This window comes from Drosophila obscura, unplaced genomic scaffold (assembly GCF_018151105.1).
Source record: "Drosophila obscura isolate BZ-5 IFL unplaced genomic scaffold, ASM1815110v1 contig_200, whole genome shotgun sequence".
NCBI classification, from domain to species: Eukaryota; Metazoa; Arthropoda; class Insecta; order Diptera; family Drosophilidae; genus Drosophila; species Drosophila obscura.
This window is the reverse complement of record NW_024542791.1, coordinates 7,568,910-7,594,646: the sequence shown is the minus strand read 5'-3', so window position 1 is coordinate 7,594,646 and position 25,737 is coordinate 7,568,910. Positions and strand designations below refer to the sequence as shown.

Sequence of the window (25,737 nt, the reverse complement as noted above, 5' to 3'; positions counted from 1 at the left end):
CTGGTTCTCAGAGTCTTCTGCTGAGACTTCTGGCTCTCTCGTTTCGCCTTCCCCTCTTCCTATTCTTCCACATCATTCGACAATTTTTAGTCTGGTTTTTGATTCACTTTTAGCCCCGATCTCTCCTATCTCTCTCTCTCTCTCTCTTGTTGTGTTCACATGTGTGTGCTCCCTGTCGTCGCTCTTTGAGCAACTACAAATTCATTGAACTTTCGCATGAAAATGCTCTCAAGGTTATCAACTTTAGGCCTATTCAAGTCCGTCTGTTGGTTGTTGGCGATTTCGATCCGTTTACGAGACAGCGCACACAAAGAACGGAGCAAAAAGTTCGCTATAGATCGGCTATGGACTGCGGCAGGGACTGTTGGTGGAGTTTATTGAACCAGCGTGTTGGAGGCTGCCCTTCTCTCATGCAACCTGTAGTTTTGCCCCTGCAGACAAGCCCCTCTTTGTACATTTTGTGGCGTACCGTCATCTGTCATAAATGGTTCTTTAATATAAAAATTTTTTGCATTTATTGGCTTTAATTCCTTTCCCCATTAAGAATTCTTTAATTTACGTCCATATTTGTATATGTATTTTTGTGTTAAATATTTTTATTTATTCCGTGATTTCCGATTTGAATCATGCAAACAAAAAAAAAAGATTTTAAATATATGATATTTCTGGTTTTTGTTTTACATAAAGCATCCTTTTTTCCAGTTATTTTATATTAAATTCAATTTTGCTTTTCATTTGATTTATTTCGATTTTTTTGGTTTTTTTGTTTTTTGGGTGCAGTATTTTTAAGGTTATACAAAATTTAAATTACATTACGCAAACGCCTTGTTGGGCATGGTTATTGCATGGAGCAACCCCTATGCAGCCGCTCTTTCTCTCTCTTTCTGGGAATCTCGCTTCTCTTGCGCCTTTCTGCTGCCACATGTGTTTTATTTGTTCTGGTCTCGAGTAGGAGGAAATTTATTCTGTCTTCTCTTCTGTAACAGAATCAGATCTTCATTTAATTAAGGAGCACATATAAAAAAAATGGAAAAGATAGACAGAAAAAAGAAAAGAAAATGGGCATGGACATGGAGACAAATTTTTTTTGTTTTCTTTATATGCCATACATGCTTGTTGGCCGAGGGGGCATGAGGTTCTAGGCAGACAACAAAATGTTGTACAGTACATAAAACTTACACAATTATTGTAGTAAAACACGTTAAAACTAGTAAAGAAGGGAAGTTCTGACTAATTACATGCAGAGAGCGCTGCCCTGGCACTGGCAGAAGGAGGCAGACAAACGTCTCAGTTGGTTGCATGTTGCCAGAAATATCCCCCCACCCCAGAGTCAGCCCCTGTCTGGTAGAGGGTCTTCGTTTTCCACTCCTAATTATTGCTGTTGCGTGTATGTTGTGTTGACTGACGACTGCTCCTCAACTCTGTTTTGTACCACTCGTAGCGGTACGAGGTACCCCAGGTATAGACACTCCTAAACAACCTACCTACGTCTACCTGCCTTCCCTCCCCTTAACCTTCCGTTCAAATGCATTTTTCCGCATCGATTTTTAATGCCAAACACGTTTGCGATTTAACCCACGAAAAAACGTCTGAAAAAGAGCCAATGAAAACCCCTATGCAGGTGATTTCCTGTTCTATGTAAATGCAAAACGAAAGAACTTATTTTACCCCAAAAGAAAGTTCTCAGCGTGTGAAGGCGCACACGGGAATAGGCATCTTGCAGGAAAGCCTAATTTTTTTTATTTCCAAGCACGTTTTGTGGCAGGAATATTTTTTTAAAAGAAGAAAACTCGGTTGGAACATAACGAGAAATCTTTAAATACTGAAAAGCTACAAGATGCATGTGAAAAACAAATTGCAGGCCCCTACCATTACTTTTCAATAACGATTTATAGTCGATGATTTATTGGAATTTAGATTAGAGATGTATAAAAATCTGAATCCTTTCCATCGAAAATTCCCTTTATGATTTTTGTTTCAAATTGAAATGTTTTCAAGTTAAAATTTTGAGTTTTTTTTTGCTTTTTGATGCATGCACAATCTTGTTTCCTAATCAAATTCTTCATTTCCGTTTGTCCTTGTAGGGGAATCTCTCTTTGTCTCTCTTTCAAAGAAAGTTGATTAAGCCCTAGGCTTCAAGTCTGTTTTCTCATCGTCTAATTGTTGTTTGCAATGCCTGGGAATACCAGTTTTCCCACTTTTTATACTTCTTAACAATTTATATATTTTTGTTTGATTCGCTTTTCGCCTGAAGCGCTTCAGCACCAACTTGTTTAAATTTGAAGAATTTTTACAGATTTTTTTGTCTGTTTTTGTTTATCTCACTTTTCTCAGTAGTTCACTCAGTTGTTCTTTCAGTTCAATGCTTTTTTTTTTTTGTTAACTTTTCCCAGTTTATTTTTGGGGTACATACGGAATACATAAAAATAAAGGCAGGCTCCGGTTTTCACTTTCACAAAAAAATGTATGATTTACTTTTCAAAACGAAAAGTAAGGCGCTCCCGAATTCATAAAACACAAGAGAGATTACTCAATCACTTAAGTGAACAACTCGTTTTGTTCACTCACTCATGAGCAGCCCAACTTTAGAATCACTCTCTATCTTTCTGTCTTTTAAGTACTGTCTACTGTATCATACGGTTGTTTGGCCGCTGCCACTGCGACGTCAAAGAGAGACAGAGAGAGAGCTTTTATTTGCAAAAAGTTAAAATTGAATGGTACGTTGAAGGAGAAAGGAGCGGAAGAGGGGAGATATTTTAGTATAACCTTATCAAAAGTAATCAACAATCATCGTGTATGCATTACCAGTGATTGATGATTGAGGGTCAATCATAAGCCGTTGGTTGAAGTTTTCAAATGGTATTCCATCAAAGTGAACAAAATTGCAACTTAATTATTCGAAGCATTCACAGGCACCCATTCAATATCCATTCATTCATCCATTTAGAAATGCAAATTGCAATCAATTTGATAATTGTCATCCATGGAGGAAGCAAGGGAATTTTATCGATTACTTCCCTACCTGCCTGCTCATTTTGCTGCATTTGTTTCACTTTCTGTTGTCGCTTTTGCTGATGCAAAATTTATTTGGTAAATGCATTTTATTTGTTAGCTGACACCTGGATGGTTTTTGCTGTTTAATTGATGAACTCACTATGTTGCATGTGGCATGTGTGGGAGTGGAAATCTTAATTGAACCCTCGGACTGGCCAGGTGGAATACTGTAGGGGATACTGTAGGATCACTAATGCTCCTTTTTCCTCGAGTTCGATTTCCCATATGAATAGTTTCGTAAAATTTACTTCAATTCAAATAATTTCACACACTTGGTGAGTGGGAGACTCGCATTTAACAGAACCCGTTTTCAGTCAGTCATTGACGAAAACATTGAGATAAAAGTAAAAAAAAAAACCATTAAATGGTTGCATAAATTATGAACACAACCTGCCGGCACATGTCGAACACACTCCTCCCCAAACTCCGCTGCAAGTGCTGCTCTCTCGAAAGTGAAGTATCGAGAGTCGAGTATGGGAATTATTTATGACACTTGCCAAGTGATTTGCTGGCAAATGAAATGGCAAAATGTGGGGACATATGAGGTCGGCTTTACTTAACTTTATTTTACCTTACGACTACCAGTACGATACGTCCATCAAAGATATACTATATTTATTGATTATTCCCTGTTTTCCTTGCAGGTAAGCGAAGGTCTTGTTATCTCTTGTCTCGCGCTCTCTTTTCTGCTCTCCTGCTCGTGAGTTGGGCGAGCGAGTAGGTGGTTATATTTGGGACCATTGCAATTGATTTCGAAGCAAATTCGGATCCGGTGGAAGTGCAAGTGGGTGGTGGAGCCGATTTAAAAATGTATGTGAGAAGGAGGACAGCTGGAGGACACTTGTTGGGGATTGGAGATTCGTTAGCTGGTGGTCATTCCCTTAGGTTTCCTTGAATGTAAGTGGGGAGAAAAGGAAGGCTTATATGAAATAGAAATACAAATTTAAAGAAATATTGTGACCTACGTTAAGATCTTTGAACAAAGGTCTGCAAAGAGCATGGCAGGCACACACCCACAAAAGACTGCACACAGATAAGCAGTTGCAGGGGGGTTAAAGGAAGGAACACTGCGAAATGAAAATGGCAAGCAGCAACCTTGAGAAATGCAGAAGCAGAAGTGGAGGCTGGGCACAAAAGAATACAGAAAAGGGGACGCGCTAAATTACAACGTCATCTACAACGTCATCGCGGTGACAGAGAGTTCTTTTCTTTTCATCTTTCCTCATTCCTTTGCTTTGGTTTTCCCCGCCCCAGCAACATGCTGCTTTTGTCACTTATTAGTTTTTTCGGGCTAGCAACGCTGCTGTTTGGCTGTCTTCTATTTGCTGCATTTGCCAGGGTTATAAGCTTTTGTTGTAGTATAACAATTACATAATTACATGTCCCTGCCTTATGCCACCAGCACCAAACCCAGCCCCAGCCATGATACGAAAGAGTATTGCCCCAACCCTGATTTTCTTTTCGTTTTCGTTTTAGGCCCAACGTGAATTGATTTATAACCTCAAAAAGAGGTTAATTGTTGGATTGGGCGTACTATCAGGAACTTTTAAGTTCAATGACTTCTAATTGAAGCAAACCTTATCTAATCGCTTTGATCCCCTTGTCTCTTTCTCGCTACCTTCATATCACTCTCTTTTTCAACACCCTGTGAGAAATTCTTTGAAATGAAAAGCATACATATTCATCCATCATGATTATGATCATCTCATAAACGAATCGTGTACATTAAGTGTGTTATCCATAATTATCCCTCCTACGGTTTGGCGCAAGGAATTTCGTTTGTTTTTCCAACACACTTCCGAATGAATAATTTCATTATGATAAAATTAATGTTCTAAGTGGAGGGAAAAAAAAACCTGAACTCCCAAGGAAGAGCATTGAACTCTGTTGTTGGTTTTTATGGCTCTATCATTTTGTCTTATCTCCAAATGGAGGGTGGCAGATAAAGTTGTGTTAAGTGATTATAAAGCGATGGCAACAAAATTTTTGAAGTCGGTTAACGTTTGACCCCGCGAATTAGAGGTAAAAAACTCGGCCAAAATGGTTAAAATTTGTTTATATTTTTTTATACTGTATTTTAAGGAGTCTGTACTGCTTCAAAAAAAAAAACCTTTTATAGACCGTGAATTATAAAAAATGTACGTGCAAAAACTAACTGGCGGTCAAACATGGTTTTTTTTTTTTTTAGAAAATTTTAAAGTTTATAGGTTTTTTATACCAAATTATAATTTTCGAACCGATGCTCCATAACAAACAAAACCAACAAATTTTCAAGATCGCGAATGATAAAAAAATTAATTAATTATTTCTCGGTTGGATTTGGTTTTTTTCGTTTTTTTAGGGATTATGTATGTATATACATTTATCCCTAGTTGGGATATCCTACGTTTTCTTTATCTCTTAATCTCTTTTCCCTTACTTAATAATTTCCGAAGGACTGTTTTCGTCTCCCCCACTTTTCTTGTTACCAAGTCGCCCTAAAACATTAGTGCGTCACATTTTCCATTCATTTTCGCCTGTGCCATTTCCGCTCATTTCAGCCATTTCCCACAGCCCCTTCGTCACTCCCCTTCACCTACCGTCCCCGCATACATATGTCATTGACATCGTTGTGTGCGTTTAGGATCATAAATTATGTGGCTAAAAATGTATTTTTAGATGTTGGTGTATATTTTATATTATAGCAAGATGGGATTTCGTTTATGGCAACGTTACGATTTTCAGTTTTAACGATTTTTACTGACTGGATTTGATGAGAATTTTATCGTTTCAGTCCCCCTAGAAACAGATAGCGTAAAAGAGAAAAGTCAGAGCGAGAAAGTTTGGGGAAAACGGAATGGTGAACAGGGTATAAAATGTATTCAATTTACACTTGACACAATTCCCTTGTGTAGATAGGCAATTTTAAACTATTTAAAAATAAAATTCACTCTGCTTTCTGCAAATAAAGTGCTCTGGTGGGAGAGGGTGAAGCCATGAGGGGAGGGGTTGGAGAACGGCGTGCGATTAAAATTAGGCACACAACATACCAGCGACACGGTAATCCTCTCCCTCGCTCTCCTTGCTCTGGTATCTGGTGGCCCCCTCTATCTCTTTCCCTCTAAGGGAGACCACATGGCGTGGCGGCGTCTGCTTGGCAGGGGAGCAAATACCAAAGCCCCAAAGAGAGCGCGCAAGTGTGTGAGAGTGTGTAAGCGAGAGGGATAGAGCATAAAGCAACTTGGGCAAGGTCATTAAACCACACAAAAGCAAAAGCAGCGGTGGAGGCAGCGACGCCCGCAGCCAGTTTTTGTTGCTGCTTTTTTAATCGTAATCATCAGGCACTGTCTCTTCGTCGCTGCGCCGTTGTCGTTTCTTTGCTTTTGTGTTTCTCAGCTGTTTCATGTGGTTGTTGCTGTTTCTTTTTCTTTTTGCTGTGTGTGCTTTGCTTAACATTTCCGCTTGCCAATGCATTTTCAAATGCAAACACACATAGGATAGGCCATATGCACTCACGCACTTATAAATGTGCAGTGTACATTGTACACACATATGTACATGCATGTGTACATTTGACTGTGTGTATTTTTAGCGTAAACTGGATTTAAAATCAACAAAAAAAACAACACGCATAAACAGTTCTGGAGTCTTGCTGGTAATTTTCGTTCTCTGCTTTGCATTTTGGTACCCGTTGGAAAATGTTGTGGTGAATTGTAACTATTCATTTTCTGTTCCAAGGGGGTTTTGTAATATAAAAAAGGAAGCAGGATGTAAAAATTATATAGATAAGAATTATCCTGTTTGGAAAGAAATTGTATTGCATTGTCATTATTTGACCCACTGTAATTAACACGCCCACTCGTTCACACGGCTGCCCTCCGTTTTGTGTTTCACTTTGCCCTCAAAACTGGTTTGCAATTTCCCCGCTGTAAATTTTGTTCGACCTTAGTGAATTTTTTCAGTTTTTGTGTTGCGTGGGAAATATTGCCTTGCTATTTTTCCATATGAATGTTTTCTGCATACAATTATGGAAATTAAAAGGTTGCAAAGCGATAAGAGATCGAGTTTATCGCTGATAAATGTTTTGGAGATGTTGCAAGTCAATTGGAATTATTGATCAGATCTGCACATATTGGTTGGAATTCATGTGAGAGAATCAAATATTTAATGTCTTTTTCTCTGATCCTCTGTTCCTAGCTTTAACCTTTGAACCCATCCACAATGGCCCCAATAGAAATGCAGTTTTGTTGCGTCAGCTGCAAGCGGTGAGCTGAGATTTATGATTAGTCAGACTGAAATCCTACGAATATTTACTATTGAGAGAAATTAGAAAAATTTTTGTAAACAACTGTTTGTGGAAACCATATGCTAATGCAGATTAGTTCACAGCTAGCTAAAGCCCACACTGAAGCTAAGGCCCACACACCGTATCCGAATCCAAAGCAAAAGATGTTTCAATCAAGTATTTAAATCAGGCTAAAATTGCTTTTGTTCCCCGAACTTTGTGATGTCATCTGAAATGCAGTTGGCAAATTGATTTTCGTCTAAGTCGATTACCAAACATCAGACATCAGGTTGCCAAACAGCAGAAAAATCAGCCACAATAAAAACAACAATAAAAACCACTTAAATTGTGAAGAAAACTTCAAAAGGGTAGAGGAAAAACAAGAAAGAAAAGTCACACAAAAATACCCGCTTAAAATTTTCCACAGAAATATAATCAAATATTAATATGAAATCTATGTTATAATACAAACAAAAGTCAAAGACACGGCAGCAATTGTCGACAAAAGTGATTAATGTCAGCGATAAATGTCAGAAAGGATAATTCCCCGAGTTGGGTATTCAATTTCGAATTTCCGAAATCGTTGGAAGAGCGGAGGAGGACGCCACAGGGCGTTTGAGCAAAATCGAAAGAACATTTTCATTTAATTTAAATATATCATGCATACACACATACATATGTACATGCTTTTTCGAACGTACCTAATTTTTAGACGTAAGACGTACTGGAGCTTTTATAATTAAAAGTTAAAGCGTTAATCCCTAAATAGGTAATCCTCGAACAGGAAAGTGCTCCTCCCTCCCTCCCTTCAATGCTAATACAAAATTAATTTACAAAAATGCATATATGTATATATAAATATTTCCTACCCCTTAGGCATTTCTGTCTTCTGTTGGTATTATTCTCTGGCATTTATTTCAGACATTATTTAGAGATGGATTTAAAGCTTTTAGGGAACAATGTAATGTTCTTAAAGTAAGTTGCAAAAAGTTGAGTCCGCTTCCTTTGCTTTTGCTTAATCATTAAGCAGCTGTTGCACATCAGATGTTGTTGCTATAGCTGGTACTGTTGCATTCAATGATCAATCAACATTTGAGCTGTACGTGCAACAAGAGACAAGAAAAGTTGAGCAAAAGATGTAGGATGTGGCGGTGCAGATGGTGGAGAATGAACAGGAGAAAAGGCAAGAGGTAGAGAAATGCTGTAACTGAAAGCTTTAATGATGCTAAAATAAGCAGGAGGAGGAAAATGTTTCAATGCTCTGTGTCGGAGTCTCCCCCTCTTTCTTTCCCTATCTGTTTTTTTGTCTCTGTATCTCCATGCTGCAGGAGTGCCGAGTGCTGCAGTAAAATTGCATTGCCACAGGCAAATAAGGAAATGCTCCTGCTGCTGAAACCTTCTGCCTTCCCCATCCTGTTCCTGCGTTGCCTGGTGGCTCCTTCAATGCTGCACTTTGACTAATCCATCAACAAATGAGGCTACCGGCGATGTGGTATGCAGTGTGAGAGAGAGATAAAGAGGTCGCAGCGAATGAGAGGCAGCGAAAAATTGCAATAAAAAGTTTCGTACTTTCTGGCCTGACCCAAAATTATTTTTTCAGCAGCCTACCATTTCCTCCGATGACCCCTCTTCGCATTTGTATCTCCTCTTCCTCTTTGCCACACCCCCCAACCCCTAAACCCCTTCCTTCCGCTCTGCACTCTTTACACCCGCTTAACGCATTGATGTGCAAGGTTCTTATGACGCATTCGTGATTTCTCTTTTTCTGCTTCTTTTTTTCCTGCAGCCCTTTATACATTTTCCCATTTAATTGTTGTACCCCTTTTTGTTTTCAATGCTGCGATGGGTCCATTTTATAGTTTTAAGACCTTTTGTCCTTGCCTCAAGTGCTGGGATTACTGAACTAACCCGAAAACTCGAGATATCCAGTGAAAGGTGGTGAAACCATTTTGTTAAGGGCCTAAAAAATTTAAATAGATATCGAAAGGATACAAGTACTTGTATTAAGGGGAAAAGTCTTTCTGAAATGAAAGAACGTGAAATATTGCTTTGAGTTGCATTAAATCTCCATCCGCATAGCATAAATACAGTATTTACAGATGAAATATGAGAAGAAATAATCCAAATTTAGTAAAAATTCCTTAAAAAATTAAAAAAAGAATATATATATTGAAAAAGAAAAAAAAATCTATACATTGGAGATGCGGGGCATCGATCCCCGTACCTCTCACATGCTAAGCGAGCGCTCTACCATCTGAGCTACATCCCCATATGGCGGAGCTTGCTGCTAAACTCAAAGTCAAAAAAACGAAATCTATTGCCAAAGAGAGAGAGAAAGAGATATTTGATGGAACATTTGCTGCTGTTAAATAAATTGTTATTGTTGTGGCTTATCTATGCATTGTAAATTGTATGTATGTACATACACTCTTATATACTCTTTCTCTCTGTCAGCTGATGAAGCATTTGATTTAATTTATCATGAGATTTTTGAAGTTGACACTTATTTACATTAGTAGTTTTTGTTCGCTATTTTCCACTCCACTCTCAATTTAGCTGTGCTGCCTGTCTAATCTTTTCCTCAATCTGCTTCCTCTGAAAACTCCTTAATTCTGCTGTCTCTTTCTCTCCCGCTCGCTTCCTGCTCCTCCAGGGGTATTGTGTATTGAATTGATTTGATTTGAGTCGAGTGCTCTTCTACCCACATTTATGATTAGCTAATTAACTATACACAAAAAAAGCACATTTATTACGTCATATCAATGAAAGTGAGCACTTACCAGTTAATTAGGCGGAGGCTTTCAATGGGAGAGGCTTCAAATGAATAGAACCCGAGTTAAAGGAGGAAGGTAATGATTGAGAGCGAGGGTGGTGGAAAGGCAGAGGTATCGGTAGCGAAAGAGAGCTTGACGATGAGTGCCCAGTGTAATATTTTAAGTTGGGAGCGAAATTAGGTCACAACTTGTTTAGCTCTCATCAGCTGTCTCCGACGATGAACATGTCGACCGTATTTTAGTTTATTTCTCTCTCTGGCTCTCATTCTTTCTCTGCTTCTCTTCCCTCTGCTTTTTCGGTTAAAGCAGCTGTATAGTGCGTTATTTATTTGCAGCAGCTGTTGGACATTTACTTTCAATATGGGACCGGACTGAAACTTCTTAGTCTTTCTTTTTCAATGTGGGTCACTCTGTAACGTCAATATCGAGTGATAATCGAGAGATTAATAAGAAAATGAAGGAGACGGATAAAAAGGAGGATGAAAATCATCAAATCATTAAAAACACGGATGAAAAAAGTGAAAAAGAGGAAGGAGAACAACAGCAGGCTGTCTCTTGATTGAATATCCTCCAGGGACCAAACCTTTTGTTTTTGCGGTTGATGAAACCATTTGTTTGATTTATGCATGCAGCTATTGGGGCAACAGATGTGAAAATATATACAGGCAACATGATAGGCGAGAGGTGGGATACCAAAATCAAGGGATATATCTTAATTAATTAAACAACAACATTTTTAGACATTAACAGAATGATCTTGCCGCTTCACTAGCATTCACAGAATCCACGTATTGTCTCATTTTCTCGTATTTTAATGAAAACAAAAAAAAACCCACCAAATGCTTTTTGGTTTAATATTTGTTATCTTTTCGTTTTGTGTATATCGTATGCGTAATGTGCTGCATGCCACATGCTACACCAAACACCCGAGGAAACGTGCAACACAACGCAGAGAGCCATGATTAATCGCCTTTACTAATCAATACAAATGTCACTCAAGCCATTTGACATTTGAGATTTGTGGTCTCCCGCTCTAGCCCCAGCTACATTTTGGTCACCTTTGGGGATCGTATTACACATACGCACCGTAGTTGACTGGGGAACACACCTAACACCAACACAGCGAACGGGTGCCAAGCCATTGTCAACTAACTTGCGTGTAAATTTTAGACTTTTGGACATTCAAGTATCCCATGCAGGTGGTGGCCAGTGGCCAGGTGGCAAATGCAACAAAAGACCCTAGGCAAACATTTTCCACATTGTGTGTACAAAAACGCATCAACAAATTCCCTCTGTTTTTTCACACGAATTCCGTTTTTCGTTTATAAGGCAGAAATTGTTCTGGTTTTCCTGCTTTGTTTTTCCTTGCCAGCTACACTCGTATCAGCCATATTTCAGCTGGGCATGCTAATTGATATCGCGTGCCGGAAAAAATGTCATCAGCAGTAATGAGAAATAAAATATCCAGTATGTATTTATATATATTTTTAGCCTGAACAGAAAAGAAACAGAAGTGTGTAATAAGGGCAGTTAGAGGTCAGAGACAGAGAGAAAGATAGAGAGAGTCAGTGTTCGGGTTAGTTAATAGGAAACGTGTTTTTTTTTTGGGGGATAGGAGTACAGAATATAGGGGAAATAGCTGGGAAAGCGTGAAAAGTTTGGCAAAAAAATTGAAATGACTACAAGACTAGATCCCAGTCACGTCCTGCGCCTTCAAGGGTTTCTTTTTCTTGCTTTGTGATTGATTTCACTTTAAATATGAAAAATTCCACTCTTTAAAACATAAGTACAAAAATTACAAATGAGAGCTTTATATTTATGCTTGCGTTTCGTAGACGGCATATACTGCTGCAAATACTGCTGAACATGCAAATGTAATTCCTTCTGTAGAAGAGAGCTTCTCCTTTCAATATTTGAAAAGGAAAAAGTATTTTTTTTTTGTTGGGTCATGAATATCCTTGCCTTTGCTTAAAGGAGCTATCTCACCCTTGTTTTCCTTTCATTATGATTCCATTTGGGATTATCATTAGATTCCATCATTTGTCCATCATATCATCATGGAGATGTCCTTACCCCTAATGTGTTATCTATCTAATAGCTGTGCCACAGCCATTGTCCTGCCAGGCAGGACATTGATAAATTGTTGGAATAATTTTAAAGCACAGCACAGAAAGAGGTGTAGAGGGGTGGAAACTTTAGCTCTATCTAGAGAGTGATATACTTGGTTAGAAATACCTTGGTGCAATAATATTGACACTTAAGAAGGGCAAGGGGAAGGAACACTCGTGTCTGTCATAAATATGAAAAGCGTTTCATAAATTATTGATAGGAAAACAGTTCCATTGGGAGGCATGCAGCAGGGGCACTGAAATCCTTTACCCCCCTCCTCCTTTTAAGCTCCTACCTCAAGCCAAAAGATAAAGGATAAATCGTACCATAACGTGGCTTATCAGCAGCAGCAGTGGCAGCATTCAGGCCGAAAGTCCTTGGGCTCCTCTTTTGTGGGGATAATGCCAAGGCAATCGCTACTCTGCCATCCATAATATATACACTGTACAGTGTACACTCTGCAGTATACACATACATATGTATGCTTATAGTATGTTTTTATCTATGAGTGTGTCTATATCTATCTGTGTGTCCTGCGATAAAAGTGGCAACTTCATTGAAATCCTTGTGGCATTGTTTGGGCTTTGAGTATTGAAATTTATTGGAGCGGCGACCATCAATGATGCGATTCGCAGAGTAACAAAAGGAACCCAAGAGAACAGAACAGAACAGAGACCTTGAGCTGTCGGCTTCCAGTGTGAGAAATCTTAAGATTAATAACGGCCTCCTTGCGGCCCAGTCCGCCTGTCCCCCTTCATGGTCCGTGGCCCTCTTTCGTTTGACCTTCCTTCGTTGCTAGACTTTATCTCAATTTTCTGCCATAAATTTTCCCTCAAGTGGAACCTTTTCCGAAAGTTGCAATTTTTCTTAGCACGTACGAAATCCCATTTTATTTCGAAGCGGCGTTCTTGTTACTACCAATTTGTCAAGAGAAAAAATAGAGACAGAGAGAGAGAGAGGTAGAGTGAGCACAGTGGCTGAGGGGGAACACAAGAGGAGCTATTAACTTATTAGTACCTACAACGTAGCGGGTGTGTAACTTGTTGATAGGCATGTAAAGCCAAAGGGATGTGGAGCAGGGGAGCTGCTTTGGCAAGCGGCATTAAAACGAGGACGTGGCACAAAAAAACAATGACAGCATGTCACACGGCTTATGGCACGCGGTGCCATGTGTATGTACATGAATCGCAAAGGTCGACTACAATGCTTTTGATAACAGTATCACCTTGAAATTATATTATAAAGAGAGTTTTTTTTGCTTCCTGATCCCCCTTAATTAGGAAGACGGCAAGGATTGCAGGGGAAAGAAGAATTGTAAATGTCTGTGGCTGTATTAATATTAAAGATTATTAAATTAAAGATGTATATTTAGAGATCCTTGTCACAAATCTTACGCAAGTAATCCCAGAATATATTACAGATTTGGCTTTCCTCGGACCAGTCCTTTTGAGATTGCTTTTCCTTCACCTTGGAGGCCTAATCAACCCAAATATAGAGAACTTGTAGGCGTGGCAGCTCCTGCGGTGCCCATTTCTTTTGTCCTTTGGCTATTTTTGGGCCACCAAGGCCACGAATTGTTTCCATTGTTTGCCCCAAAATCCCCACAAAAACGTAACGCAACGAAATGAAATGATTTTGGACCCAGCCAGCGCCCACACGCGCTTGCCACATTTCAGCGGAACTTTCAAGGGCACCTCATCAGCATCAGTACCATCATCATCATCAACATTTCTATCTGTATCTTGCTCCCCGATGTGATGCTCGAAAGTTTTTGCTCCACTGGCTGCCTGTGTTCCCCATGTGTATAATGCAAACTTGATTCTTCTTTCTCTCTGGCTCTCTGCTGGTGATTTGACTCGCTTTTTGCTCCGGAGGAACGGAGCGGGGGCTCTGGCTAATGTTCCATTACATAAAGTCCTCCCTCCCTTGTGTTGCATATGTTCAATGTTGAGGCGCATTTGCGTCACCAACGGATGGATTTCAAAGGGGCCGGCGAAAATGTCATAATCAATCTGTGTGGAGAACAGCCTGCTGTCTTACGCCGCGCCCCATCCCATCATCAGGCAAACAATTTTAAATTTCAAAAAGATTTTTACATAAATTGTTGCGACGATTTGGGGGACAGCCAAAACACTGATACTCTTTTCGTTTTATGTAAGCTCCAAATAATTAAACGAAAAAAGGAAGGAAAACTATGCCGGATAAGTACAGATCTTATTTTCAGATACTTTTTCCTAAGAGCGGTTATAGGACTCCCGCGGATGCCACAAATTGAAGCATAAACCCCCTTTCTCTATATACATATATCTGAGTTTACGCAAATATTTAATATATTTTCTTTGGTACTTGGAAATGTTGTCTGTCATGTTTCATTCCGGCCTTTTCAGGCCCCACCAACATCAGCAGCAGAAGGAGGAGTCGCCTCCAAAGGCGCCATTAAAGTTAAATATGGCCAAGAGACTTAAAGTCCAAAACAAAGAAAACCCCAAAGCTAACGACTTTAACAATGACTCTATTGTTTTGTTTTTGTGGCCTCTGGGGTAGGGGAAATGCCCGAATCTTGAATATTTTTCATAGCATACTTTTAATGGAAAATAGGGAATTTTTTTTAAGGATTTGAACAGTTTTAGCTTTTGGTGGAGTTCCTTAAAATTTCCCATTTGCATGTCTGCAAGAATGCCATCAAAAAGGATTTAATTGATTTTAGCTTCATTCTGCTGTAAAAGTCATTGACTGAACCACACAGTACAGTAAACCCTCCCTATAGACTTACAAAGAGTGCGACAGAGGAGCGGAGTGAGGTGCAAATGCGACATACCCTCTGAAATTTCTAAATTGCATAAATTTGTTTCTCTGCTTCTTGCTGTCTCTCTCTCTCTCTTTTTTTGCCTCTTCCATATGCCACGCCTACCTGCCTGCTTTTGCCGCCTGCAGGCCATTTGTAAAATTGATTACGCGCATAAATTGAAGCAGACGACAACGCTGGCGCAGGACCATGGTTGTAGCCAGGAGGGGAGGCAGGGGATGTGTGTGAAAGAAGGGTTGGCTGGAGAGAGGAAGAAGAAAGCTGAAAAAGTGGATATTGAGTTTCCATACATTTAGGCTAGTTTTAAATTGAGTTTTCCCCGCCAGAAGCAGAAAAAAAGAAAGAGGACTGAGCGTAAGGGGAAACTTTTCTCCCGCTTGCTCTGTTTTTCTATGCCATTATATTTATATAATCAAATTCAATTAAGCTTAATTGCTTTAGTGCCTGTGTGTGTTGGTGTGTATGTGTGTTGTTCCGCTCTCCATATTTGAGCATTCCTCCCCCCATTCCTCGGGGAGAATATGCCCCAAAGTTATTAGTCAATTAACAGCAGCGAAAATGTTGCAATTAATGTTGCGTATTCTATACAAACAACAAACTATAGACATGTGGGCGTGGGTGCGAATACGCTGGCTGGTTAGGAACGAGTGAGATACGATGACATTAGCATTCCCCTGCTGGCACTGGCATACTTGTGTACGGTGCCATAATTATAACAGTTTGAAATGGTGAAACATGCGAATTAGTCGTCGCATTAGGGGAGTTACTATGAGCAAAACACATGACACATGCGGCACAGGCGACAAATGTTTCGATTGCCAGTGGATTTACGATCGAATTTGAAAGTCTAATTCAAACATTTACTTTTTCTGTACATATGTATATATACATCTCACCCTTTATGTGAACTTCATATCTAAATCAGTTTTGAAACCTTTGTAGCCTGCACCCGCATCATTTTGCATGGATTTGACTCTTTTCTGGCATAATAATGTACACAGAGAAAGAGAGAGGGGATGCTGGTATCAGCATAACATTTGGATGGCTCAGCACATCGGAAAACAACTAGAAAGCATAGAGGAGCGGACGACAATGGGCAGTAGAGAGCGCGAGATAGCAGTAGAGAGCGCGAGACAGCAGGAGAGCGAATGACTGAGGCAATCAAAGCGACAAAAACAGAAACCACTGAAATTAGTAATTTACACGCCAGCCAAAATTTGAAACGTCATGTTTCTGCATAGCTCCCTCCTCTCACTCACCTGACTTTTGGGTGACACACGGAATATATAATGTATCTATGATTATAGCAAAACTGCAATTAGTAATTGAGAACTTTGAAGCGGTTGCAGTGCGGTTCCAGAGCGCTTTTAAGCGCGTGATCGATTAAGATTATGCAAGCGTTTTTCAACATTTCTTGAACTTAGTTTATGAAGAAATTTAAGATGGGAGTACAAGTAAGATGAAATGCGAGAGATAAGAGATTATCTGAGAGTTCAATGAACGTGTCGAGCGAGATCTGGTAGAAAGAGTGGCTGAGATGGCACGATAGAGAAGTTGTAGGGCATGTAGACGAGGACAACAACAGCAGTAACAGCAGAAAGCTTAAGACCCAAAGGCAACAAATCCTCACTTGGCTGGAGAAGCTTTTTTGCGGTGGGAGATGATGGACGTTGGTGAAGTGGGGGGAAAAGAGGGAAGGATAAGCTGCAGCATGAGGAGAAAAAATAATGTTTGATGACGGGTGTAGGGAATAAGGTGATGAGCTATTCAAAAACCATGTGCAAACTGTCAAAAGAAATAAAAAAAAAAATTATTGAAGCGGTGGCTGTATCTTCAGGCAATGTCTCTAAAAGGGACCAAAGCATCAATTTCGAGAGCAAGAGCAAGAAGAAGATAAATAATATTAAAAAGTCAAGGCAGATGTGACCACAGGCAAGGTCCGAAAAGCCGAACGTCATTGAAAAGTTACTTTTCGACGTAAGCTGCCTAGCACCAAATTTTGGAAGAATGCTGGGGACGCAAAGGATAAAATAGAAAGAGTAAAGTGATAGGGGATACCGTAGAGAACATTTATTAAAAAATCATCAAACAAATGCTTAAATCCTAAAAGGATGTATCTAAAAGTAATAATAAAGAAAATAAAACACAACACAACAGTCAACCATTCATATCCCCTTAGCCCTCGACCTCTTACAGGGTATTGTACTATCCAAAAGTCAATCGAAAGATACTTGATTTTGAACACTTTTCCGACGCCGAAATAGCAATTTGAAGTTTTGCCTTTTTCTATACTCACATATGGATGTAGTATTCGTGTCCAAAGGAAGCGGCGGGCGCATTTATTTAATTTAATTCTCTGGACACTGAGTACGAAATAACTATAACAAATTTTCAACTTGAGTTAAGACCAACAACGAATCGAAGGACGCCCCCCCCTAGATTCCGACAACTCTACGGGTCAGAGATGATATATTTTTGATCCCTGGGTAGAGGAAGGGCTGACAATGGCAGCTCTCCTTTGTCCCGATTTTCGTTATTGTTGTCTTGGGTAATTATCAGTTAGTTCTGGCACTTTTTGTTTCGTTTCGAATCTTGCTTCTCCTTCTTTATAGAGAGAGAGAGAGAGAGAATGACGGGAAAACGCACATGATAAATGATTTTCCATTAACTGACATTGAAAGGAGAAGAGCCCCAACGAAGAGGAAAAAGCTAAAGAAAAAAAAACACATCAAAATTGCAGCAAACTATACAGTATTTTCAGAAGATTTCAGAAGAAGAAAAAGGGGACACGCACAGACATACGCTGGGATTGTCTCTCTCTCTCTCTCTCCTTTAAACATTAAGTGCTTGCATTTTATCATCCATCATCATCAGGCGCTCTCTCTTACTGCTATCTCTGCCCGTCTTTTTGTTCAAAGTGACCGCCACGATATATAAGTTATCGATCTCAAAGCAACACTGCGCATGTACACTGATGCTCCGAGGATCTATCGATACGAGTTTTTCGTGTGTCGTGTGCCTATATAATTCTCGTGAGCACGTCTCCATACATTTTTCTGTACACATTATTATCCTACTCAATAAATAACTTAAACAGGTTATGGGCCCAGGCACCCAGATAACTAAAACAGTGAGAAACAAAAAACATTGTTTGTGCTTAGTGAAAAGCAGTGTCGAAAAAAAACGACTTAGACTCATTGGTGTGTGCGTGTGTGTACGGTAGAGAAAAGTGGAACAAAAATTTAAACAGACGTTCGTAGCGTGTTTTTTGATCAGAATTCTGCAGCGAGCCGGACCGTTGCCGTGGTTAAAAGTCCAAAATAAAGAAGTCCCAACAGATCAAGAAACACAAAAGCGAACGGAGACTCTAGTGTGTATACCAAGGCACAGAAAATTGTGCGTGTGTGTAGCTAACAAAATTCAACCGAGCAAAGGAGAAAAGGAAACTGAAAAAAAGGAAAAGAAAGAGACAAAAGTATTTTCCTCGTAGTTGCTTTGTGCATGAAACAAGCGACAGATTTATACATATGTACGTAAGCATTTGCACAGTCGGACAAAAACAATAAAAAATGAGTGGAAATATGAATTTCAATATTGAGAAACTGGACGAAAACAATTATAGCACATGGGAAGTTTTGATGAGAAGTGTTCTCATACAAAATGATTTGTGGCCAGTAGTAAGTGGTAAAATAGAGCTGAGTGAAAATGCAACTAATGAGCAACGCGCAGCTTTTGAGCTGAAAGATCAAAAGGCGTTGGCGTCAATATTACTTTGTGTTAAATCGACCCAACTGAACAATGTTAAAAATTGTGTATCATCTTCGCAGGCCTGGCAAAAGTTAAATGCAATTCACAGACCAAGCGGACCAGCAAGATGTGTACTGCTAATCAAACAGTTGTTGTCGCTGAAAATGTCGGAAGACATGAGTGCACAGGAATATTTGCACAAATTCCAGGTGGTACATGAGGCTTTAGCAGAGGTCAGCATAAAGGTTGATGAAAAGCTTTTATCTGTTGTTTTGCTAAATGGTCTGCCAAAATCGTATGAAAGTTTTGTTGTTGCGATTGAGACGCGGGATGATTTACCGAGCTTAAGTGTGCTAAAAATTAAAATTTCTGAAGAAGCGAATAGGCAGGAAGATATCGTTTACAAGGAAATAACAAGCAGCGCAGAACTACATGTTAGCCATGACAACAAAAACTTTAAGAAAAGCTTTAAGAGGCAAGAAGTGTTTTAATTGCGGAAAGAAGGGCATTTTAAAACAGATTGTCGTGTCAAAAGAAAGCAAGAAGAAGTAAACAATAAGGGCGTAAGCTACAAAAGTGGAGAAAAATTGGGTACATTGCTTTGTGTAACCAAAGATACCAAAGTGGAACCTGAAAAATATGTACCAATTTTAAATGTTGCTAAGTCTGATGACCGGATGGTAAATGCATGGTGCATAGACAGTGGCGCAACGGCGCATTTATGTTGCGACAGGGATCGCTTTGTGTCGTTCACGGAAGATAATCAAAAAGTATTTTTAGCCGGCGGGAAATCACTTATTGCTGAAGGGCATGGAACTGTAAAAGTAAAGTTCGGTGATAGAGCGGTTACAATGGATAATGTTATCTTGGTACCAGATTTACAGTACAATTTTATATCAGTCGCAAAAGCATTAAGCAATGGCAAACAAGTTTTGTTTGAGAAAAATCAAGCGATGATTTTTGAAAACGGAAATGTGTTAGTAAAGGCACATTTAGAAAATGGATTGTTTATGGTTAATGACAATCAGGAAAAGTGCATGAACATTGTAAATGTTGAGACAGATACATTTAAATGGCACAACAGGTTCGGTCATGTACATTTTGACGCACTAAAGGAAATGGCTAGTAAGGAGATGGTAATAGGTCTCAAGGGCATTTGCAACCCAAAAAAGGTATGTGCAACATGCGCAAAAAGTAAGATTTGCGTTCAACCATTTCAATCGAGCTCAAACAGGTCAAAGGGTGTACTAGACGTGATACATAGTGACGTATGCGGTCCAATGCAAAAGCAATCGATAGGAGGAAATCGATATTTCGCAACATTTATTGATGATTGTTCCAGATATGTATCAGTATATTTTCTAAAATCCAAAGATCAGGTTTTTGATGCTTTTAAAGTGTTTAAAAGTCAAGTTGAGTGCCAAACTGGGAAACAAGTTAAAGTTCTACGAAGCGACAATGGCCGAGAATACATTTCAAACGTTTTTGATAAGTATCTGAAAGAAATGGAATAATAAGAAACTTAACAGTGCCATATACACCGCAACAAAACGGAGTTGCAGAAAGGGCGAACAGAACATTGGTTGAAATGGCAAGAGTATGCTGTTGCATTCTGGGTTGAGTGAATGCTATTGGGCTGAAGCGATTCGAACTGCCGCGTATTGCGAATAGAGTGGCAACAAGTTCCCTGAATGGTGTTACACCATTTGAAATCTGGACAGGTAGAAAGCCAGTGGTATCGCACTTGAGAGTTTTTGGCTCAGTAGCAATTGCTTTAGATAAACTAAGAAATCAAAGTTCGCACAAAAAGGTTTTGAGTATGTAATGGTGGGATACTCCGATCGGCCAAAGCATATCGATTGGTCAGTAAAGAAAACAGAAAACTCGTAGAGGTAGGGATGTCATTTTTGTAGAACCTGAAGGGGACAGACTAGAGCCATCAGATTCTAATGACATGGCATCAGTTGAGGTTCAACAAAACCAGGACTCTGAATACGATATAGAAAACGAGTCATCTACAGATCCAGAAAATGCACCAGAGATTCAGGAGGAGAATAGGTCCGATAACGAAATTATTGCATTTCCAGAACCCAAGAGAGGACCAGGTCGTCCATCCATCGTACGTACGGGCAAACCAGGAAGACCGAGGAAAGAGTATCATATGCTCAATGCGATACTAGCAGCAGACGTACAAGTTCCTCAAAACTACGAAGAAGCTGAACGGTCAACTGAAGGTGAGCTATGGAAAGCATCCATGAAGGACGAGTACGAATCCCCGTCAAGAATGGCACGTGGTCGCTTACTGAATTGCCTAGCGACATGAGGGCTATTGGATGCAGATGGGTTTACGCTGTCAAGTCAAATCCGGATGGAAGCGTGAACAGACTGAAATCACGTTTGGTAGCAAAAGGTTGTAGCCAACGCTACGGGATCGACTACAAGGAGACATTCGCACCGGTTGTTCGCCATGCAACTATCAGGTTGATAATTGCACTTGCAGTCGAACATGGCCTCCACCTACATCAAATGGATGTTGCAACCGCATATCTAAACGGAGAACTGCAAGATGAGGTCTTTATGAGGCAACCCAAAGGCTTCGTCAGCGTTGATTATCCAAATCACGTTTTGAGGCTTCACAAGAGCATATATGGGCTTAAACAGTCAGGAAGAGTTTGGAACTCTATGTTAGATGCAACGCTGCGACGCATTGGATTTGTGCCGACTGCCAATGAACCATGCCCTATTATGACCAGGTAATAATATGTGTCTATTAGCTGTCTACGTAGATGACATTATTTTGGCGTGCAACGACCTGGACGATCTATCTGATATCAAAACAAAGATCGCAGCAGAATTTGACGTAGTTGACATCGGGCCTATGAGTACTTCCTAGGTATTGAAGTGAAACGTGAAGGCAGTACTGGAGCAATTTCAATCAGCCAACGGAAGTACATTGGATTGCTCGAACAGTACAACATGAACGATTGTCGACAGACGCCCACGCCGCTGGAAGCTGGTTACCAGGTGTCATGCAACAGAGAGGACTGCCGCAAGGTCGACATGACATCGTTTCAAAAGCTAATTGGGGAGTTATCTTACTTGCAGTTATGACTCGTCCGGACATTGCTCATTCAGTGAACAAGTTGGCACAACGCAACAGGATCCCCATTCCGAGCATGAAGCGGCAGCTAAGCATATCCTTCGATATCTAGCCAAACTATCGACTGGGAAATTGCTACACAAAACAAGGCAAGGCAATTGAGTGTTTTTCGATGCAGATTGGGCAAGTGATATGACAAACCGCAAGTCATTCACTGGCTATGTATGCACCTTGGCAGGAGGAGCGATTCTTGGGAGTCAAGAAAGCAATCGACAGTCGCGCTTAGTTCCACGGAGGCTGAGTACATCGCCTTATCATCTGCAGCAAAGGAGGCGATATACTTTCGAAACCTACTCATCGACTTGAAGCTGATGTCCAAGAGTCAGCTATTCAGATGTACGGTGACAACATAGGAGCACAGCAGCTGGCTAGAAACCCTATGTTTCATGCACGTACAAAACACATCGACGTCAAGGTTCATCATGTTCGAGGGTTCTCAAGAGAGGTGAAGTCCACATTGCGTATCTACCAACCGATGAAATGATAGCAGATGTCTTACAAAGAACTTAGCCAAAGTTAAACATCATAAATTTGTATTCGCCTTTGGCTTAAAGAACGTTTATAATTTGCCTGACATGTATTCGAATGCTAGTTTAGTAGCATTAAGTATGTTTAAAGTTGTAGCATGCGTTGTGTTGGGAGGAGTGTTCAAAGTGACCGCCACGATATATAAGTTATCGATCTCAAAGCAACACTGCGCATGTACACTGATGCTCCGAGGATCTATCGATACGAGTTTTTCGTGTGTCGTGTGCCTATATAATTCTCGTGAGCACGTCTCCATACATTTTTCTGTACACATTATTATCCTACTCAATAAATAACTTAAACACTTTTTTTATCATTTCGCCTTATTTGTCCACCAATATGTGCTCTTATCTTTTCATCTTCTTTGGGGGTTCGTCTGTAAATATTTTTGATTTTAACCCATTTCAATCTCAAAACCTAATTCTCGTTTTTTTTTCTGGCTGGAGAATTTGATAGATGACTACAAAAACATTATTGTGTGTGATTGTTCCTTTTTTTCGTAGCCTTAGCCCCATGTTGTTTGGGAATGTGAAGCTGTCGAAGAATCAAAATCGAATCAATATTAGGAATATTAGGTACATACATATATATTTCTTTTACAATTTGCTTGGAATTTCGCAATTTGTTTTTGTCCTACCTATAGCTTATACATATATATAATATAATTAATAAACAAAATTTTCCCAAATAATGCCTGTATTTATATTTTGAATGCTAAAGTTGAAATTGTCTGACTTATTTCATTTTGCAAACAATTAGTTGACATACTGTACCTCCATATTTTCAGGTTTCCAAAGTTAATCTCCAACTTCTCTTTTCAAACGTCGCATTATGTGCAGATGCAAATTTTTTTTCTGCTCTCCGGTATTCTCATTAAAGACCTTCCCTTGCCTTCCTTTTCCCCCAAGAATTTATGTCATTCTGCAGTGTACTCCAGTCCTACAGACAAAGACCAGTCGGAATCAGACAAGAAGACAAAACAAACAAAAATTCGATGGAGTTGAAAAGTTCGTTCAAACCCAACCCTCTCCCATCCCATCCCTAATATCCATTTGAGGCCTACATGAGAGGCCTACAATAGATTCTCAGCAAAATTAAGCCCAGAAGAAGGCAAGAGTGCATTGTCTCTCAATTGATAAAAGTCTGACAGAAAATTAGCAAAGAAATAAGCACGAAAAAAGGACAAACAACAGACCAACATACTGAGTTGTTGGGGGATCTAGAGGGGAGTCCAGCGTGTTGCAGAAACAACGACGACACTGAGGCGTCAGGACGGGCAGCTTATAGAAATAACTTTTATTAGATGCCATTGGCCATTGGACTTACTGTGTGGAGTCGCTGTCTGGTCTGGAACCCCGTCGTCATCGTTGTTGTCTGTCTGGCTCGACTCATCCTATATATTTCTCTTTGATTATCCTCCTGCCCCCTTTTTCTCTCATTCTCTCCGGCGTCTGTGCTGAAAGTGGTATAGTGGTATATGGTTTTTGCTTTCTATCCCAAACATTTCGCAGCTTCTTTCTCCATTCTAGATTCCCCTGTCTTTGACTCCCGCCTCTCTCTTTCTGTTTCCGTTGACATACATACGTATGTATGTACATTTGTATGTGTGTGCAGGTCTGATTGGATAACTATACGATATCTAGGCAGAATGTCAGAAGTGTTTATGATAATGAGAAACGATTATGCTAAAAACCCAAAACAGAAGATACAGACAGATTATTAAAATTAAATTCTGTAAAACTGACTTGGAAGTAAATGAGAGAACTCTAGTTTAAGATTATATATACTTCCTTTAAAATATTCGTTCATACATACATATATTCCTTAAACAACTAATCATGCTCTCTTTTTAAATCGTTTTTAGGGCTGTCACAGATCCGCGAGATGGAAGACGCGTGGCCCTGAAGAAGCTGCCAAATGTGTTTCAGTCTTTGGTCTCCTCGAAGCGCGTGTTCCGTGAGCTGAAAATGCTCTGCTTTTTCAAGCATGAAAATGTGAGTAAACAATCCATAGGTAGCCGAAGATATCCATCCACAGATGGATAAAATAACACTCTCTCGTGACCCAAAGCTGCAACTATCTTTATAAAAAAACATTGCGTTTTATTGATTGCAGGACAAAAATACATATGTATGTGCATATATGTATGTACGTTTGCAATTGGATTATTTTCTCGCTACTTCTCTGTGAGAGCGATATTTATCCTTTATTTCTTGAAAAATAAAAATATCACACATACGGCCTGGAGACGTGGCAGAGCTTGCGTCTCTGCCTCTTCTCAGTCGCCGTTTCCCAGAGAATTTATTAACAATTATATATTTTTTTCACTTTAGTCCGGGGCTCTTTTTCATAATATTTACAACTCAAACAGGAAAGATTGCAAAGGGGTGGCGAAAAAGCGGGGAAGGAGGCATTTCGCATTTCTGTCTCTTTTTGCTCGTTTGAGTTCCAGGGGAAATTATGTTTCACTGACATTGTTGTTATTTATTAAATGCTTTAAATGTCATGTTTATTTATGGTATTTAAAGAGCTCTTCAAGGGTTAAGCCTCTGTTCCGTCCTGTTTAATTCTAAGGATTCTGTATTAGTATTAATTTATGTTTTATTAATAAAAAGCACTGTAAAAACGCTTTTCCCAAAATGAAATACATGCTCCCTCATCGCAAAATAAATGCAAATGGAAAGCAGAAAGGTAACACACATTGTAAATTGTTCAAGATCGTGTGACAGGCACCAGCCTAGGAGGTTCATTACAGACAGAAGAAAACAAGAATTAATTCAAATATATGTATGTATGTACTTAAACGCTGTCACAATAGTTGGCCTTGTTTCCACTTTTTTATATTATCCGATTGGACAGCGCTCATAAATTATATTCATCTCCATATTCATGGCGACTGTTGCATGTGCTGTCTGCTGCTGCACGTGCTTAAAAAGTAGAACCTTTAGTGCTTGTTTCCATATTTGGGACAGTTGACATTTGCATTCAAAGCAAAATGTCATAGAGAGAAGTGGAGGAGGATTACGAGTGTAGTAAACGATCATGGGTATGAGAGAGGGGTTATTAGAGCATGGGGTTTATTGTCACATACGATTAGTTGTGGGCTTCGCTATTAAATGTCACGGTCTCTCCCTGTAAATAGTCTCCATCTTTGCTCTTTTGATTCGCAATATTTTCCAGATACAGATACAGAAATTGGTTCAACATCATTAGTCAGTAAATGGGCTGTCTCCAATGATTATCTACTCGATTGTAGTGTATTCATCATCACCATAATTATCCCCTACAGCCTACC

General features: G+C 39.6%; 1 protein-coding gene and 1 non-coding gene across 4 annotated transcripts in view; one reads left to right on the top strand and one right to left on the bottom strand.

Moving 5' to 3' along the window:
* Positions 1-25,737, top strand: part of LOC111073651 (serine/threonine-protein kinase NLK) — a 68,279-nt gene that overhangs the window by 31,692 nt on the left and 10,850 nt on the right. For all 3 annotated transcript variants that reach the window (XM_022366072.2, XM_022366071.2, XM_041593946.1), the window contains exon 3: positions 24,307-24,436. In XM_022366072.2, the coding sequence (XP_022221764.1) occupies positions 24,307-24,436 (130 nt within the window). The remainder of the gene's footprint in view (positions 1-24,306; positions 24,437-25,737) is intronic.
* On the bottom strand, positions 9,515-9,587 carry Trnaa-agc. Its single transcript has one exon. It is a non-coding gene; the product is annotated as a tRNA-Ala (tRNA).